The sequence below is a fragment of the Lethenteron reissneri genome, chromosome 20 (genome assembly GCF_015708825.2).
Source record: "Lethenteron reissneri isolate LAM-NWPU_2019-01 chromosome 20, ASM1570882v1, whole genome shotgun sequence".
Lineage (NCBI taxonomy): Eukaryota > Metazoa > Chordata > Hyperoartia > Petromyzontiformes > Petromyzontidae > Lethenteron > Lethenteron reissneri.
The window spans coordinates 9938760-9956580 of NC_083798.1; the positions used below are offsets into that span (position 1 = coordinate 9938760).

The 17821-nt window shown below is 60.5% G+C and overlaps 1 protein-coding gene across 1 annotated transcript in view; it reads right to left on the reverse strand.

Annotated features, from left to right (window-relative positions):
- The window catches only part of LOC133344725 (low-density lipoprotein receptor-related protein 2-like), a 96920-nt gene that overhangs the window by 23206 nt on the left and 55893 nt on the right, over positions 1 to 17821 (reverse strand). The window contains 28 exon segments of the mRNA XM_061554823.1: positions 992 to 1240; positions 1338 to 1534; positions 1761 to 1938; positions 2318 to 2541; positions 2973 to 3143; positions 3490 to 3636; positions 3844 to 4142; positions 4144 to 4158; positions 4974 to 5182; positions 6126 to 6472; positions 6688 to 6898; positions 7246 to 7371; positions 8020 to 8139; positions 8410 to 8535; positions 9037 to 9279; positions 9599 to 9796; positions 10312 to 10601; positions 11133 to 11291; positions 12064 to 12229; positions 12887 to 13190; positions 13192 to 13452; positions 13600 to 14039; positions 14380 to 14562; positions 14672 to 14923; positions 15159 to 15228; positions 15230 to 15379; positions 15690 to 15867; positions 16784 to 16893. Of these exon segments, the coding sequence (XP_061410807.1) occupies positions 992 to 1240; positions 1338 to 1534; positions 1761 to 1938; positions 2318 to 2541; positions 2973 to 3143; positions 3490 to 3636; positions 3844 to 4142; positions 4144 to 4158; positions 4974 to 5182; positions 6126 to 6472; positions 6688 to 6898; positions 7246 to 7371; positions 8020 to 8139; positions 8410 to 8535; positions 9037 to 9279; positions 9599 to 9796; positions 10312 to 10601; positions 11133 to 11291; positions 12064 to 12229; positions 12887 to 13190; positions 13192 to 13452; positions 13600 to 14039; positions 14380 to 14562; positions 14672 to 14923; positions 15159 to 15228; positions 15230 to 15379; positions 15690 to 15867; positions 16784 to 16893 (5623 nt within the window).

The following is a 17821-nucleotide window of genomic DNA, read 5'->3' on the forward strand; positions in this document are numbered from 1 at the left end:
CAGTTGTAGAGACACGTGACAGTTGTAGAGACACGTGGCAGTTATAGAGACACGTGGCGGTTGTAGAGACAAGTGGTGGTTATAGAGACAAGTGACGGTTGTAGAGACACGTGGTGGTTATAGAGACACGTGACGGTTGTAGAGACACGTGGCAGTTATAGAGACACGTGGCGGATGTAGAGACAAGTGGTGGTTATAGAGACACGTGACGGTTGTAGAGACACGTGGCAGTTATAGAGACACGTGGCAGTTATAGAGACACGTGGCGGTTGTAGAGACAAGTGGTGGTTATAGAGACACGTGGCGGTTGTAGAGACACGTGGCAGGTGTAGAGACACGTGACGGTTGTAGAGACACGTGACAGTTGTAGAGACACGTGACAGTTGTAGAGACACGTGACAGTTGTAGAGACACGTGACAGTTGTAGAGACACGTGGCAGTTGTAGAGACACGTGACAGTTGTAGAGACACGTGACAGTTAAAGAGACACGCACAGCGGCCAACGGAGACGCGCACGCAGTCGAACGCCCATCCAAAAAGCACGCAAAGAAGAATTGAGGGGAGAGGTGAATGCTTGGTATTGTGCCGAGGCACTGAAGGAGGAACACACGGATTAGAGGACATGCATCGGTGAACGACATGATTGAAGTTGTTTAGTGAAGTGGCCCAAGGGCAGCACGAGTCACTGGAAGGGACAATGGCCGATGGCCGAGACGAGAGATGGAGCCGCATCCAAGTGAGGAAGCACGCCTCACAGGCCACCCTATGTGGAGATGGAGCGGTAAAAACGGATCATGTGTCGGTGCGAGGTGGGTTGTAGCCATATAAATTCAGATAGGAAAATGTCACAACTCTATAACACTGATTTCGTCCTTGATAAGAATCAGCGTACAGTATCACCATTGCCATTGCCTCCTGCTGCTATTGCGCCGTGGCTCTAAGTGAGTGCACACGAGCGAGGCGGTGCGAGCGGCGCGAGCGCGACACTGACTGCACGTGTCGTAGGGCTCGTCCGACTTGTCCCCGCAGTCGTCCACGGCGTCGCACACCCAGGCGCGCGGCACGCAGCGGCCGTTGCGGCAGCGGAAGTGGGCGAGCGAGGGGCAGGCTCGCTGCGCGCACGCCTCCGGCTCCTCGTCCGAGCCGTCCCCGCAGTCGTCCGCGCCGTCGCAGCGCCAGGCGGTCGGCAGGCACCGCCCATTGGCGCACTGCCACTGGCTGGCGTCGCAGCGGTGGCCGTCTGCGGAGCCGCGCGCGCGGCACGCGAACGAGAGGGTCACTCCGTCGTCTCGCCGGCGCCGACCGACCGAAAAACACGCCGCCGTGTGGACGCTCACCGCAGAGGGACGCTTGCTCGTCCGAACCGTCGGGGCAGTCCCGCTGCCCGTCGCACAGCGCCGCCGGGCCGGTGCAGCTGCCCTCGCCGCACTGGAACTGGCCCAGGGGGCAGGAGCGCGGGGGGCACGTGCCCGGCTCGTCCGAGCCGTCCCGGCAGTCCCTCTGCCCGTCGCACTTCCACCAGATGGGCACGCACCTGCGGCACCGCGCCAACGGGCAGAACCACGCGGCAATCTGGCGCTCGTCCCATCGCTCCTCTGGCCCTTTGTGACCCATAGCCATTACGGGGAATCGACGCTCAAGCGGAGAGGCGTTTACATTGTTCCTAAAGTGAAAAAAACCACGTACTGCTAAAGCGCAGTCGTTGGCATCGGCCTAGTGGCATGGGGCGACTCCAGGGGATACCGACACACGGGACTCACTTCTCGTTGTCCAGGCAGCGGTACTGCGTGCTGGAGCAGTTGGGCTCGCAGCGCCGGGCGGAGTCGCCGTGACCGAGCGCGAAGTCTTCAGGGCAGTGGCACGCGGCGCTGCCCCCGCCCTCCGCCAGGAGGCACAGGTGGGAGCAGCCGCCATTGTTGTTTCCACACGGATTGGGCACTGTCAGGAACCGCGTGGACACAGGGGGACACGGGAGGATATCACACACACACACGCGGTAGAACAACATGAGTAACCATTAGCCCCGCTCATTGACAGCATTGTGAGCCAAGCCTGAACCGGGAACAAAATCCTGATATTCGCCAATGCTTCCGCACACCGAGATAGTTTTACGAAACCGGGACTGGCCCGGCCAAACCGGGACACGTTAACTCAAGAGACCAGGAAAGGCTGATTTGCAAGCGAAGTCTGAGGGACGTTTTGGTCGGCTCAGATCACTTGGTCAGGGAAGAAACGAGAGGCCTCGAGCCTGGGCTTGAGCAGCAGAGCCGAGTCAGCCGCGCTCAAGGGGGGTGCGGCGATTGCCGGTGCTGCGTACCGCTCGGCTGGCGGTACGGGTGGAGCACGCGAACGTCGAAGGGCCGGTGCGTGGTGTTGGCGAGGCGCACGCGCCCTGCGCCCGTGTGCTTGTGTGCGCGCTCCACGCTGCGCGTGTTCCAGTCCGTCCAGTAGAGCCAGTCCTCGAACAAGCTGAGCGCGAACACGTGCGGCAGCGCGCCACTCAGCACCACGCGCCGGTTGCTGCCGTCCAGATCCACGGACCTGGCGAGGGACGCGGTGGGGGGGGGGGTAGCAGATGAAGCGTGGCTATCGAGCGCGCGGGCGGTGTAACTGCACCGGAGCCCGCAGGCCAGAGAGTCCCAGGTGTCAGGCTACGGAGAGGTGGGATGTTGGACAAGGGGAGCCCAATTAAATTCTGTGCATCAGGGCCCACGCTAACCGCGCTAAGCCCACCGCTGGCATGAGGGTGGAGTGGGAGAGGGGAGGAAGTCAATGGACCATCGTGAGCTCCAGCGCCTGGAGCTCACGAGATCCCCTCTCTCCAGAATCAAGATCCCCGCTTGCCCCGTGACCCAAACGTAATCACATGACGGCCATCAAGCCCATCGCCGGTGTTGCGCTGCGAGCGTGCGGTCAACGGCTCTCGCGGGGAGTCACCGCGACTGCTACGGGCGACGACGGACGGGACTCACTCGATGCAGCCGAGGTGAGCGTCGGCCCAGTACAGCCGGTCCGTGGTGTAGTCCAGGGTGAGCGCGTTGGGCCACTCGAGCTTGCTACTCACGAGGGCCTGGGGCCGCGCCCCGTCCATTCCCGCACGCCCCACGTAGGCCCGGTGACCCCAGTCCGTCCAGAAGAGAAGGCTGTGCCGGCGCAGAGCGAGCCCGGTCACGCGATCACACGACAAAAGGTTTGCAGCACGAGACGTTCGAGGATACAACCGTGTTCATGATGCTGACCACCCTTGCACCGAGCTGGTGTAATGTGTCCTGTGATGGTGTAGTATCGAGTGATGTGTCACAGTGTAGCACCTCCAATTAGCACGGTTGGCTACGTACGGTGCGAAGGAAGTGCAACATACATACGTAGTATGGCGCAATGTGGCACTGTGCGGCGTGGCGTGACGAGATGTGGCACTGCGCGGTGTGGCGTAATTCGGCGCTGTGCGGCTTGGTGTGGAGCGATGTGGCATGGCGCGGTGTGCCCTACCCAAAGCGGGGGTGCAAGGTGAGTGCGCGGGGGCTCTCCAGGCAGTGCGTGGCGTCCACGCAGCCCGCGATGAGCCTGGTGCGGAATCGCCCGTCCAGCTCCGCCACGCTGATGCAGTTGCTCTCCGCGTCCACCCAGTACAGCTTCCTGCAGCGGCCACGCGGCCCACACCGTACGGAGGCGCCGCAACGCATCACCGAAGGCCGGCATCGCGCTAACCAACAACGTCAAGCAATACTCTGACGGCGCGGCATGCAGCAAAACCCGAGTTGGAGGCCAGTCACTCCGGGCGGAAATTTACAGCCACAACCGCTCAAGAATAACGACGGTGCTAGCGACGTTCCCCTGGCACACCTGGCAACCCAGTCGACCGCCAGCCCCTCGGCGTCGCCCAGCAGGTGCGACACCACCGCCTGGCGCCCCGTGCCGTTGAGGAAAGCCCGCTCCAGCACGTCGCGCTCCAGGTCGCTCCAGTAGATCCGCTGCTCCACGCGGTCGAAGTCGAGGGCGACCACGCGGCCCAGGCCGCTTAGCAGCGGCGGCCCCAGTGACGGCCGCTCCTCCATGGACAGCTGGCGCACGTAGTAGCGGTTGGCGAGCAGCAGCAGCGGCTCCACGCGGCTCAGCTGGCGGCACGAGTACCCGTCCGGTCCCGCGCGCGTAGCCGGGCTGCGCGGAGACACGAGCGGGCACGCGCGGCAATGAGTGAACGTGCGGAGCGTCACACGGTTACATCTCACACGAGCCGGCACAGTGGGGAGCACAGGCCCCTGAATACATTGCCGAACGAATAGGTTATAAGATCGCACTGATGGCACACAAAGTGCTTGCCACGAATGAACCACAATACCTTGCTGATCTCGTCATGGAGCATAAACCATCACGCAAACTCTGGTTATCCTCGCAGGAGCGGCTTTTGGCTAACCATCGAACAAAGATGGTCACAAAACTTAAAGCTTTCGTGACTGCATTAATTCAAATTCTTTGGGTCTTTTGGTCACGTAGATAGGTTCAAAGAAAATAACGAAAATAGCAAAAAACTACAAAAAAAACTACTTTTGTTATTTTCTTTGAACCTATCTATGTGACTTTACCAAAAGACCCAAAGAAAGATGGTCATTGCATTGGGCGCTTCCAGATGCACTTCTGAGGCCGTCTAGAACGCTCTTCCTTCCGATATTAGGAAGCCACCGGAGCTATGCACTTTTAAATCTAGATTGATGACTAATTTCTTTAGAACTGCTTTTTGTGTTTAGTTTGTTGTCCTTCCTTAACACTGTTGGCTACGTATGGTGCAAAATAAGTTCAACATGAATACAGGGGTGCGTCTGCCGGTCAGCTCAGTCAATCAACCCACGACACCTGGGTCTGTCCCGTGACCACCTTGCTAGCGAGCCGTCGACAATTCACGCGACAGCCTCGAAGTGCACCTAGGCTGGCACAAAGCGCTCGGCGGCGGCGCGCGCCCTGCCACGGTGCCGGACCTCGCACTTGCAGCGGAAGGAGCCGGGCGTGTTCTGGCAGCGCTGGCTGCAGGTGCCCGGCTGCTCGTGACACTCGTCCACGTCGGTGCAGGCGCGGCCGTCTGGCAGGAGACGGAACCCCGGGGAGCACGCGCACGCCCAGCCCCGCACCAGCTCCACGCACTCCTGGGCGCAGCGGCTCACCAGCACGTCGTCGCACTCGTTCACGCCTGCGGGTGCACGCGGCACGGCATGCCACGCTCCGCCACGCTCCGCCACGCCCCGCCACGCCACCACCATTGAAGTGACCCATGTCACGACCGCACCATTAAACACCCTCGCCGAACTGTGCAATGCTACGCCGTGCCACACCATGCCGCGCCATACCACACGATGTCATGTCGTGTCACGCCATACCGTGTCACACCATGCCACACTACGCCACACCTCGCCAGACGACACTTTCCACACCTCACCTATGACAGGGCCCAGTCTATCCAAGGAATGTATGGGTGCGTGACAACGTCCGAACACACTCAAGTTCCACATTTACGAGGCCAGGCTCAGTCTCTACACAGCAAGGCACGTGTCTGCGGCAAGCGCCCTGTTATTGACAGTTGTGTCTGGGGGAAGTCAAGGCTGTGAACATGAACACAATTCCACATTCCCATGGCAAGACCATAACTTTCCACTGCGAGGCCACTATGTGAACTGAGTCGTAATCATTATCATCATCAGCCATGATCAATCCACTGCTGGATAAATCCCTGCCCAATCCGCGGCCATGTCTCACGACGGTCCTATGATCCAGTGAACATGCAACGTTGACCCAACGTCGGGCCACCATGAATCCACCTAGCACCTGCAACTGGGCTGATTCGTGCAATGAGCGTATAGCGGAGGGGATGGCACAGATGTGGAGTTGGTGTGTCTCTCTCCCCGTGCCTGCGTGGATTTTTCTCCGGGTCCCTCCACATTTACAATCAACATGCGAGTATTTTTATGGGTTGCTTCTGAAAAAGAGCTACATAGATCAGTGGGAATGACCTAGTTAGAAAAATAACACTTCCGTTTTTAGCTTACGTTCCTATGGCGAGACCCTGTATTGCGAACAATCGGGGCCACCGTGTGCAACGAGCAACAAAACGACGACGTGCGCGAGCATGGACGCACCGCACCCCCTCTCGTCCCCTCCGCCGGCGCAGTCCTCGACGCCGTCGCACACTCGCCGCTCCTCGACGCACCCGGGCGCGGCGGCGCCGGCGCCGCCCTCGGCCCCGGCGCTGCAAGGGGCGTAGCCGGGGGGGCACCGGGGCGGCGCATCGGGGCCCGGCGCCGGCGTCCCGCACGGCAACGCCTCCTCGTCCGAGCCGTCGCCGCAGTCGTCGTCGCCGTCGCAGGCCCAGCCGCGCGGCACGCAGCGACCGTTCTCGCACGTGAACTCGCCGCCGGCGCTGCACGGGGGGTACGAGCAGCCGAACTCGTCCGAGCCGTCGCCGCAGTCGTTCCGGCGGTCGCACCTACGCGGGGACGGGCACGGGCGGAGACGGCACGGCGGATCGGACGTCGCGGACGCAGTGAGGACAACCGCATTTATTTACGTTGTCGATGCCATCGTTTTCAGCTCCCTGTCAATCTGGCGCTCCGGCAGAAAACATCTTCATATACCGAGGACTGCAGAGCTTGGGAAATTGTTGGAAGCGCCGGCCCACCGCGTCGCCGCGCCCGCACGTACCGGTATCGCTCGGGAATGCACAGGCCGCTGTCGCAGTGGAACTGGTGGGAGGAGCAGGAGCGTGGGGGGCAGCTCTGAGTCTCGTCCCGCCCGTTGGGGCAGTCGGCGTCACCGTCGCACAGCCACGCCAGCGGAACGCAGCGCGTGCCGCCACCGCCGCCAGCGCCGCCGTCGCCGCACGAGAACTCCTCGGGGCTGCACGTGTGGCTCTCTGCGCCGCACACGAGCAGGGGCCGACAACAAGGGGCCCCCGACGCACACCGAGTACACGACCGCACGCGCCACGGTCACGACCGCGCACGCCCACGGCTCGACAACACACATCGCACACACCTGAAGAGCTTAAACGCACGTACCTCCGTGCAACCACACGCAGCCACGCGCTCGCGTGGTCATCGACGCATCCTACAAACCATCCGCACACTCCCAAGGCTACGCTCCAAACCGTGCCGTCTTCGTTTAGATTGGAAAAAAAAGTCATCGTCGTCGTCAGCCGCGCATGATCGGTCCACTGCTGGATGAAGGGTAGGGAACCTCACGTGCTGCGAGCGTGCTCACCGCAGCCATGCTCCTCGTCACTGCCGTCTCCACAGTCGTCATCTCCGTCGCAGCGCCAGTCGGCCGGGACGCAGCGCCCGCTGGCGCACGCAAACTGGTCCGCGTGGCACGTTCGCTCCAGCGCACCTAGCGCACACGGCGTGCGTGGCACCGCCAGTGACGTCAACGGCATCTTCATCGACGGCAGAAAGTACTCGCGGCGTCACTGCCACCGGCAGCACCGGCAGAAGCGCCAGCGCCACGGCCGGCAGCTCCGGGAGAACCATCGCTACCGGCAAACATAATCTCCATCGGCACTACTAGCGTCACCATCGCAATCGCAACCAGCGCCAACAGCATCAGCAGGTGCGCCGGCAGCACCATCACAACACATAGCACTAACCAGCACAAGCAACAGCAGCAGTAGCAGCAACACAATCACTTCTGTCAGAACGAGCACAACCGCCGAGAGCGGTGACACTGTGACACTATCTCTACCATCGCACAGGCCAACAAAAATCATCGCCGTAACTGTCACCATCGTCATTGTGAGAAAGACTTAATCTCTAACAGGGTGACTGGTCGTAGCCACAACCACAGCAAAAGGGATGTGGAAATATGTTCTGGGTCACCGACCCAGACGGATCCGGCTGAGATGGATCCCCGGTCATAATTACCCAGAACACAAAATTAATGCGCTCCGCCATGCCAGCAACTACCACCTGTCCGCGACCATGGGCACCGTCACCCACGGGCGTTGACGGCCCCGCGCTGCGGAGAAGCGAGCGCGCTTACTGCAGGAGTGCGGCTCGTCCGAGGAGTCGGCGCAGTCGGCCGTGCCGTCGCACACCCAGGACAGCGGCACGCAGCGGCCCACCTTGCAGCGGAAATCCTCCGGGGGGCACGACACCCCCACTGTCCCACGACGCGGCGAGCAGCGCACGTCACGCGGACAAGGAAAAATCATCATCATCATCATTGTCGTCATAAATGTCATCATCACCATCATCATTTGCACCAATTGTAACCAGTGTTATTATTTTCATCATCATCATCATCATCATCATCGCCACTGTCAGTCGTCGTAATAATCATCATCACTGTCATCGTCGTACACACAAGTCGAGCGGGTTGGCGCATGCGTACACGGCGCGAGCGTGTGGACGCGGGGACCCGCGGACTCACGGCAGAACGCGGGGTTCTCGTCGCTGCGGTCCTCGCAGTCGTCGTCGCCGTCGCAGAGGTACGCGCGCCGCACGCACCGGCTGCTCGTCTGGCACCGCACGTAGCCCGGCAGGCAGCTGGTCACGGCTAGACGGGCGCCGGCGAGACACGAGAGACGCCGCAGCTCACGATCCGCCCGGCGCAGCTCAATCTTACAAAGCGCGCCTCTTTCTCCACGTCATATTCTCAGGCGTGGCTGAAACGTTTTGAGATGCATTAACAATTGAACCTTGCACAAATAGAAATTGCATTCGGTTGAGTCACTTAAAGCACATTCACATTTAGGTATCGCATGTAAGGATAAGCATTTGTCGGGAGATAAAATGCTTCGGAATTGATTGGACGTTGAGTGCATTTATTTCGGCATCTCTTCTATTCCCAATGCCCTGCCGTAGTCCAGCCAAGAGGGGCCCCAGAGGAAGAGGCAGCCAATCGTAGGCCGAGGATTCTTGAACTTAGATTTGAACAGGGGCGTGGAGTGGACAGCACGAATAGCCGGGGATTCAGAGGTGGGGCGTCCATGACCCTGCCCACGGAGACCGCCCGAGAAGAGACGGAGAGGCGTGAGATGGCAGCGTGGGAACTCACGGCAGTCGCGCTCGTCTGTGGTCGCGTTGTCCCGGCAGTCGTCGGCGCCATCGCACACGAACTCGAGCGCGACGCAGCGCCCGTTGGCGCACGTGATCTCGGCGGTGGGGTCGCACGCCGAGTGGGCGCAGCCCCGCTCGTCGCTGCCGTCACCGCAGTCGTCGCGGAAGTCGCAGCGGTGCGCGTACGACAGGCAGCGCCCGCTGTCGCACACGAAGTCGGTGGCCGCGCACGTGCGCAGCGCTGGCGGCGCCGGGTGGCGGGGGGAGAGGAGCGCGGAGGAGGGTGAGCGGGCGTGTGGATCGCGTGCCGCCGATGGCGACGCGGTACGGGGCGCACGCGGTACATCGTCAGACAAGGGTGACAAGGCTTTACTCCCCGACGAGATGGCGTGTACCACCGCTGCTCAGTGAAATCTCAGACTACACAATAACAACGATGACGATCAGGATGACGATAATGACCGCGCCATGATAAAAGCAACGATCAGGGTCGTGATGAAGATGACGACGACGAGCGAACGAGCGAGCGAACGAGCGAGAGTGCCGTGCTGGCGCCGCACCACAGAGCCTCTCCGTCTCGTCGCTGCCGTCCCCGCAGTCATCACGCCCGTCGCACGTGCTCCTCTCCGCCACGCAGCGCCCGCTCCCGCACAAGAAGTGCGGGCACGGCGCCGCCTCGCTGGGCACGCAGTCTCGGTCCTTGTTCGCCAGGACCCAGCTGCCCTCCATGGGACACTGGCACTCCGGCCCGCTGGGCCCTGCACACTCGGTACGAATAGGGCGTAGTTCAATTCACTCTCGCTTCGTTGATTAATCCAGAAGGCTTCACGGCACTGCGAAATTTATATATACAACAGTACCAACCCTCACTCACACGACGTCCCCCTGCTCCTTTCCTTCTCATTGGAAACCAGTTGAAATATTTGTCACTGAGCGAGAAGGCTTAAGGATGGACTCAGTGAGCTGCTGTCCAACATAACGGTTCGTTCTAGATTTTAAGCTTTCATGACTGCAAGGATTCATATTCTTAGGTTTTTTCGGTAAAGTCACGTAGGTAAAAAATTAAAATTAATACAAGTAAAATAAAATAAAAAAACTTTTATTAATTTAAATTTTTTACCTACGTGACTTTACCGAAAAAACCTAAGAATATAACGGTTCGTGCCAGTAAACACATTTACCGATGAAAGATTGTGTGCTTGTGCACCACCGCCATCGTAGCACCCCACCCACCTCCCCCGCTCCCCACGTCCTGGCGACGGCGCCCACGCACCTGGCGCGCACACGTGGCTGCAGCCCCCGTTGAAGCGCTGGCAGGGGTTGTCGCACGCCGGCTGGCGCGACCGCGCCATCACCTTGAGGGCCGACGGCCGGTGGGGCAGGTCGCGCAGTAGCGCGAGGCGGCCGGAGCCGTCGTGCTTGCTGGCGCGGAACACGGCGCGATCCTCCCAGTCCGTCCAGTAGATGTGCTGCCCGTGGACGCTCAGCGCGCACGGGAACGCCAGCGAGCCCAGCACCAGCTCTCGGTGCGAGCCAGACAGTGAGGCGCGCTCGATCCTCTGCCTGGAGGTTAGTGGCACGCGGAGCCGGCGTTGGCTAAAGAGCCGCCGATGACTGGCTGCTATCACTGGCCATGTGACCAAGGTTAGCAGGATGCAGTCCATGCAGTGTGTGTACAGGGCGCTCGCACGGTGTGTGTGTACACGGCAACTGTGTGGTTGTGTGTGCGTGTGCATCATGTGTGGGGAACAGGAGTGTCGCAGTAAGCGCCCTGCGCCATGATCCCACCGACCCGAGATCGATACCCGGTCACAGCCAACACCAGTGACAATTATCTAAACCAGCCCTTGGGTCGACTCAGCCTTAAATGAGTACCTGGTGCAGCGTGGTGCTGGCCACCCACTCCCTCGTGTGCCATGCCCAGCCTTCATAGGTGCTACTCGCTAACAGCACTATCCCCAATAGTCTGTTAAGGGCACACGGGGAATCTTGGTCTTTGTAAGTGTTTCGTGTGTTTGTAGTGTGCACACAATCAACGGGCAGCGTGAGTGCAGTGAGGTGTCCCGCAGTGCAGTGGGAGTGGCTCGTGCGTACAGGTAGGCGTCGGCCCAGTAGAGCATGCCGTCCGGCAGGTCGATGGTGAGGCTGATGGGCCACGCGAGGCTGGTGTTGACGATGCTCGTGCGGAAGTTGCCGGCCAGGGTTGCGCGCTCGATGACGGGGTGAGGGCTCCACGTCGTCCAGTACACGTAGCTGCACACGCGCCCAAGCGCACGCACGCACGCAGACGCACGCACGCGTGTACACGAACGTTCACGCGGCACGTGCGGACACGAGTTGCGGCAGAGGCACACTCGCCAGCCGTACCGATGTAAGCGGGCGGCTGATGATTATTGGATTATTTAACCGTTCCTGATTTTTTTGAAGCTACTCGCAACATTTTATGGGGGCGAAACATTTCCGGCCCTTTTTTTTGTTTGAAAATCGGTTAAGCGGCACAAGGGTTTATAAATCATCAGCCTGCCGCTTATGTTGGTGGGGGTATCGAGCGTGGAGGATCGAAGCGTATTTCACCAGGAGATGGAAATCGCAAGAACGTCCTGGGTCATAAAATCTGACGTTTGATTTCAACATCCGAGCGGTTCAATTGAATCATCAAGAATACAAATCTGAAAAGCGAAAAAAATGAAAAGCTAATTTAAAATTGCACATTCATTATAATTGTATTCCAAATTAATAACAATCAGAATCACGTAGCGTGGCCATATAGTCACATTCAGCGCTGCCGCCTACGATGGCGATGAGTTCACCCAGCCAATACAATGCGACCAATTTAAATTTGCGTTACAATTGAGTTGGCTGAGATGAGTCAGAAGTTTAAAATCAGCAATCGCATTTGGAGCAGATGACGACGACGATAGGTGACGATTAAGACTAAAGATCAGCTTCCGAGTGAGCATCTTGAGGGGGGGGCGATGCTTAGGGACGCGAGACTTTTCCCCCGGAGCCGGCAGAGGAGACGCACCCGCGGCACGGGTGCAGCGCGATGGCGAGGGGGTGCGACACCCGGGCGATCACCGTGTGCTCGGTGCCTTCCAGGCTCATGGAGGCGATGAGCTGCCCCTTGAAGTCGCTGTAGAAGAGGCGCCGGCTCACCCAGTCGAACGCCAGGTCCTCGCGCGAGCTCTCCACTGGTGGCCCCGGCGGGATGGGGGTGGAGGGGCGAGGGCATGGGGGGTCAGCGAGAGCGCCCCGGCGTTAAAGGTCGCACGCGAGGCTGACGCTGCCGACCGCGAACGGTGCTGTGGACACGCAATCATCACATTTGTGTCGCCTTTTTAACAAAGGCATTGCGAATGGCTTGGGGGGAAAGGGCGCCGCGGTGGCGAGATGTTAACTACCTCGCCTGGTATACAGCAGGTTGTGGGTTCGATACCGACCCTGACGCCTGTGATATTTGGAATTTGCATGTTCTCCCCGGTGTAGTGTGGATTTTTTTCCGGGTCTTCCGGTTTTTCTCTCCACATTTAAAATCATGCATTTAGAGTATTTGATTGCTATAAATTTCCACGTGATAAGCCACTTCGTTGAGCAACCATTTGTGGCCAGGTTGCTTCTTAAAAAGAGCTGTGCATCTCAGTGGGCCTTACCTGGTGAAATTTAAATAGTTTAGTTTAAAGAGATATCTGAGAAATGTGCCTGAAATCCAATCAACTATGCCCACAATTACAAAGATACCTGTATAGCCTACATAGGCTTTCGGGACAAGTGCTGTAAGCGAGCACCTACGTAGGCCTGCACGGGCCGGCGGTGCGACCGGCACCGCGCCCACGCCCGCACCCACGCACTGGAGGTGATGTTGGTGATGTCGGGGGCCGTCCCGTCCGCGCCGGACAGGTCGAATCGCGCCAGCCCCACGTGGCCGTGGCCGAGGCTGTGCGTGAAGTACACCCTCCCGGCGGCGGCGTCGGCGTCCAGCCCCACGGTGGCCAGCCCGGCCGCCACGGGGCCGAACGGCGGCGGGCGCCGCCCGTCCGGGTCCGGGTCCAGGCCGAGCGAGTGCACGCCGCCCTCCTCCAGCGCCAGCAGCAGCAGCTCCCCGTCCAGCGACGTCGCGCACGTCACGCCGTCCGCCGCCAGCTGCCCGCTGGCAGCACGCGCAACGCCGCTCCCATGCGCCGCCCGGCATCGCGAAGCAGAGCTGGGAGCAGACCCCGGGGTCGGGTCCGTACGTGCCGGCAACGCCGCTGATGTTGCCGGCGCTGCTGCTGCTGTTGCCTTGCTCGAGCGAGCGGCAGGGGTTGGGGTGGTCGGGCTGCACCAGCGCGTGGAACACGGCGAGGCCGCTCAGCTCGCTCAGCTCATCGCGGATCACCTCCGCCTGCACGTCTCCCTCCGACGGTTCTTTGCTCGTCTGCCGGGAGGGGTGGGGGGGCAACACGAGGATTTCCGTTCAGCGCCGAGGCACTTCAATCGATTCAGGATTGTTACGGTTAAGCTCGGACAAACGAGCGACCCTTTGGCTCGGCCCGTCGCGATCGCGAGCGCCGCCGGTTCTCACCCGCAGCACCTTGCGCAGGTTGCGGTCCAGCCACAGCAGCCGGTCCCCCACGACGGCGACGGCCCAGGGCGCGGGGTAGCGGCTACCCCTCCGCACGGTGGCACGGCCCTGCCCGTCGGACCCCACGCGCCCGATCTCGTCGGCGCCCGGGTCGGCCCAGTAGATGAGGCCGCTGGCGGCGTCTACCGCCAGGCCGCGCGGCGCCACCAGCCCGTCGGCGAGCAGCGAGCGCCGCTCGGCGCCGTCCAGCAGCGAGCGCTCCAGGAGGCGCGCGCCGGGACCGCCCGACAGCCAGTAGAGGCGGCGTGCCCGGGGGTCCACGGCCAGCTCCGCCGGCTCCTGCCCGCGCGCGCGCAGCAGCACGGCGCGGAACGGCGTGCCCACGCGCAACACCTCCAGCAGCGTCTCGGCATGGAACGCGTTGCTGAAGTAGAGGTTGCCTGTGGAGACGGGGAGAGCGGAGGCCGAGGGGCGATGAGGGTGCGGGGTCGGTGGCGTCGCGCGATGTTCGTCGGATCGGTGCTCAGTCAGCGCCTTGGTGACACGACTCAAAGATTAAATGTAAATTTATCGTCACAAATCCACAAATTTCACTTTGATCTCTTTCCAAAGCTCACCACTTTTGCGTTTGCCACTGCTGTATAGAATTTTGAGCCTTATTGAGAGTGGTTCACTCCAGTCACCGAATCACAGTTCGTGCAGACGAAACATACTTCCTGTGAACAGGATAGCCGTTCTGTAAACAGTGCAGGTAGAGTGTCCGAGGCTGGACCGACTCACCAGACAGCCAGTCCAGGGCGATGCCGCGGATCCCTTGGGCGCCGACGCCCGTGGCGACGACGTCCTCCAGCGCCGAGCCGTCCCTCTCGATGCTCCGGACGCCGCCGTGGCCCCCGGCGGGTCCGTCCGCCCAGTAGACGCGTCCTCTCCGCACGTCCACCGCCACCGCCACCACGTCGCGCCCTGGGCACAGGCCGCGCGCGCGTCGCTCGCGGCTTGCGGGGCGGCTCCGGCGCGCGCGCGAAAACAACGTCGGACGTCCCCCGCCCCGCCGGCCGCGTCTCCCGCTCACCTGCTCCGCCGACGGGCACCACGGCCTCCCCGTGGGTCGTCCCGTCGAGGTCGAAGCCCCGGATGCCCGAGCGCTGGGCCACGACCGCGAAGGAGTCGTGTGCGAGGCAGGAGCGCCCGCCCGCCGCCAGCCGGAAGCCGTGCGTGCACGCGCACGCCCGCGCGCCGCCCGGCACGGGCAGGCACAGCTGCTCGCAGCCGCCGTTCGGGGAGGCGCCGCCGCCGCTGCAGCCGTTGGTGCCGCCCGCCGAGTCTGCGCGGGTGACAACGGTCGTGCTCACCCATTCATACGGAAAAAGGTGCCTGGGAGAAGGAGATCCGATAAGGAACCCGAGCACACCAGGCCCCGCCGAGAGAGCGCTGGGTGAGCGAGCGATGCGAGGGGGAGGAAGAGGATCGTTCAGCCTCGCCGTTGGCTGCCACGCGGCGACCGGCGGCAGCCAGAATCGTTCCCAGGGGAGGTTCGCCGCGGGGCGCTCGACACGTACCGTCGCGGTGGTGAACCCTCAGGCCACGCAGCCCAGCCAGGTTGGCTCTCACGACAACGGCCTGCGACCCTGCGTCCCGCGATCCCGTCCACGCGCTCCACCGCCTCGAAGTCGGAGTCGGCGTAGTAGAGGAGCCCGGCGTGCACGGCGAGGCCGCGCGGACGCGACAGCCCCGACACGCGCACGACGCGGCCCGTGCCGGACACGCTGCCGCTCTCTATCTGGGGGCGGTGGCGGTAGGGGGTGGGGGGGGGAGCGCCGGTGAAACAGGCCGGCACGAACGTGCCGCCACGCGTCCTCGCGGGGCGACAGCGGTGTCTGCGACGAGCGCAATTCGTTTTTTGTTTGGCTGGTACTGCCCCCCGCCTACAAGGCCGCCCACTGCTTCTGCACATCGTCCTGAGACGCGGTCGCATTCAGACGCTGCGTGAATCCACATTGCCTTGGATTGTAATGCCTGCCGAGAGTCGGGGCCGAGGGTCGGGGCAGCGAGCCGGGGCTGTGCGTGCCCTGGGAGGGGTTGCGGCTCACCACGCCGCGCCCCACCACGGTCCAGTACAGCGTCTGCGCCCCCACATCGAGCGCCAGCTGCTCCACGCGGCTCAGCTCGGAGGAGAAGAGCGTGCGGGCGTGCGAGCCGTCCATGTGCGCGCTTGCAATCTTGGGGGCGGCCCCGCTGTCCGTGCCCTGGTCTGCCCAGTAGAGCATGCTGCGCAGGGCAGCCAGCACACACGCAACAACACACGCAACAACACATGTAAGTACAAAGATCCCCCATATAGCCTTTTACAGACTGTTAGCGAGCAACTATGAAGGCTGGCACAGCACACGAGTGTGTGGACAACACCTCACCCGGCCGCCTTTGTCTCCTCGGTGCTGATGTTTAAACACCGTACCAGGTGCCTTGAATAAAGGTGTCAGTTTTGTACCAGTTTAAAAGGGTAAAAACCTACTACTATATTTTGCCACTGGTAAAAGAGATCTCATAGTGTAAATGCTTATCCCGAGCTCTCAATACTCTGATATTGCACTGTGTTTGAGTTGTACGCCTTCTGGTGTCATCTGGTCCAACACCAATGGGGACTAGGCTCTAAAGAAAGCCGTCTCGGGTCTCGGGTGTGGACCAATCAACTTCAAGGACAGTGCATATTATTTTTCATTATCAGAGTTGCTTCTTTTTGTTTGCTTTTTTGACTACTTGTGTTGTGGTTATTGCAAACATGATGCCTTGAATAAAGGTGTCAGTTTTGTACCAGTTTAAAAGGGTAAAAACCTACTACCGTACCAGGTATTAATTTAAGGCTGAGTCGACCTAGAGGAGACCCAGGACCGATTCAGATATCCCACCAATGCTATGAGTTATGAGCGGGCATAGAACGCGTGTCGTCTGATTCGTAGCGCAATGCGCCAACCACTACGCCACCGCTCCCCGCATACACATGCAACAATTTACACGCGCAGGAACGCACACACGTGAAGTATTCGTACTTGTGCACAGACGCGCAACGACGCGCGTAACGCGCACACACAAACACAACGCGCCCGCGCGCCTGCGCCGGGCAATTCACTGCACCGGCACCGGCATCTCCTGCGCGAGCAGACGGGGGACCGAGCGCCGTACGAACCCCCGCGCCGGGTCCACGGCGATGCCGACGGGGCGGCCGGTGCCCGCGGCGTCGCCGGTGCTGGTGATGAGCGTTCGCCGGTAGCGCTGGCCCCCGTCCAGCCGCACCACCTGAAGGGAGACCCCGCACGGCTTCCGTCACAAACATTGGCATGGAAAACGCAGCGCGACAGTTATTGGAGGTTTCTTTGGCACGTCAAACTTAACGTCACATCCATGCAGGCCACACTCACTCGTGCTCAGTTAAGTCATTTTACGGTCCTAATCAATACGTTTTTCTTTCCCAATGTGCTGCCAACGTGATGTCATGAGATGCAGAATCCACATGGAACCTCTGGCAGAACGGTGCATCACCCCGTGGTTCAGAGAATGGCCTACCGAGGGAGCCAAAATATTATCCGTACGGCCGATGTTGATCTAGAGCCGAGGTGGGGAACGTTCAGCCCGCAGGCCGTACGAGGCCCGCGGGCTGTATGAGGCCCGCGGGCCGTATGAGGCCCGCGGGCCGTATGAGGCCCGCGGAATCATTTGGTCTCTGGCCCTGCCAAGACAACCGCAGGCGGGACTCGAAATTCAATAAATCTAGGAGCAAACCTGGAAAAGCAGTTGCGAGTAGCAACATCATCAACACCAGCTAACATCACCACGCATCGCCAAAGAGAAACAGTTCCAGCCATCACATTAGGGGTGAGTTAATTAAATGTTTGACCAAATATAACGGGATATTTTTTTAATTGATAATTTTGTATGGCCCACGAATGATGTTATAAATATCCAAATGGCCCTTGGAGCAACAACCATACATTGGATGCGTGTATGTTGAACTTCTTTCGCAACGTACGTAGCCAACTCTGCTAATCTGAGGTGCGGGGGAAGGAATAGACTAAATAAACATGGACATTGTTGGGAGTAGTCGAGTGGTGAATCATCGCTCTGATGATGCCTCCTCCTCCGTGTTTGTGATCAAACATTGAGCTCGTGACACGCCCCATTGTTCTGTTCCTCGTGACCACAGTCGCACACCGGAGAGTCGTTCATG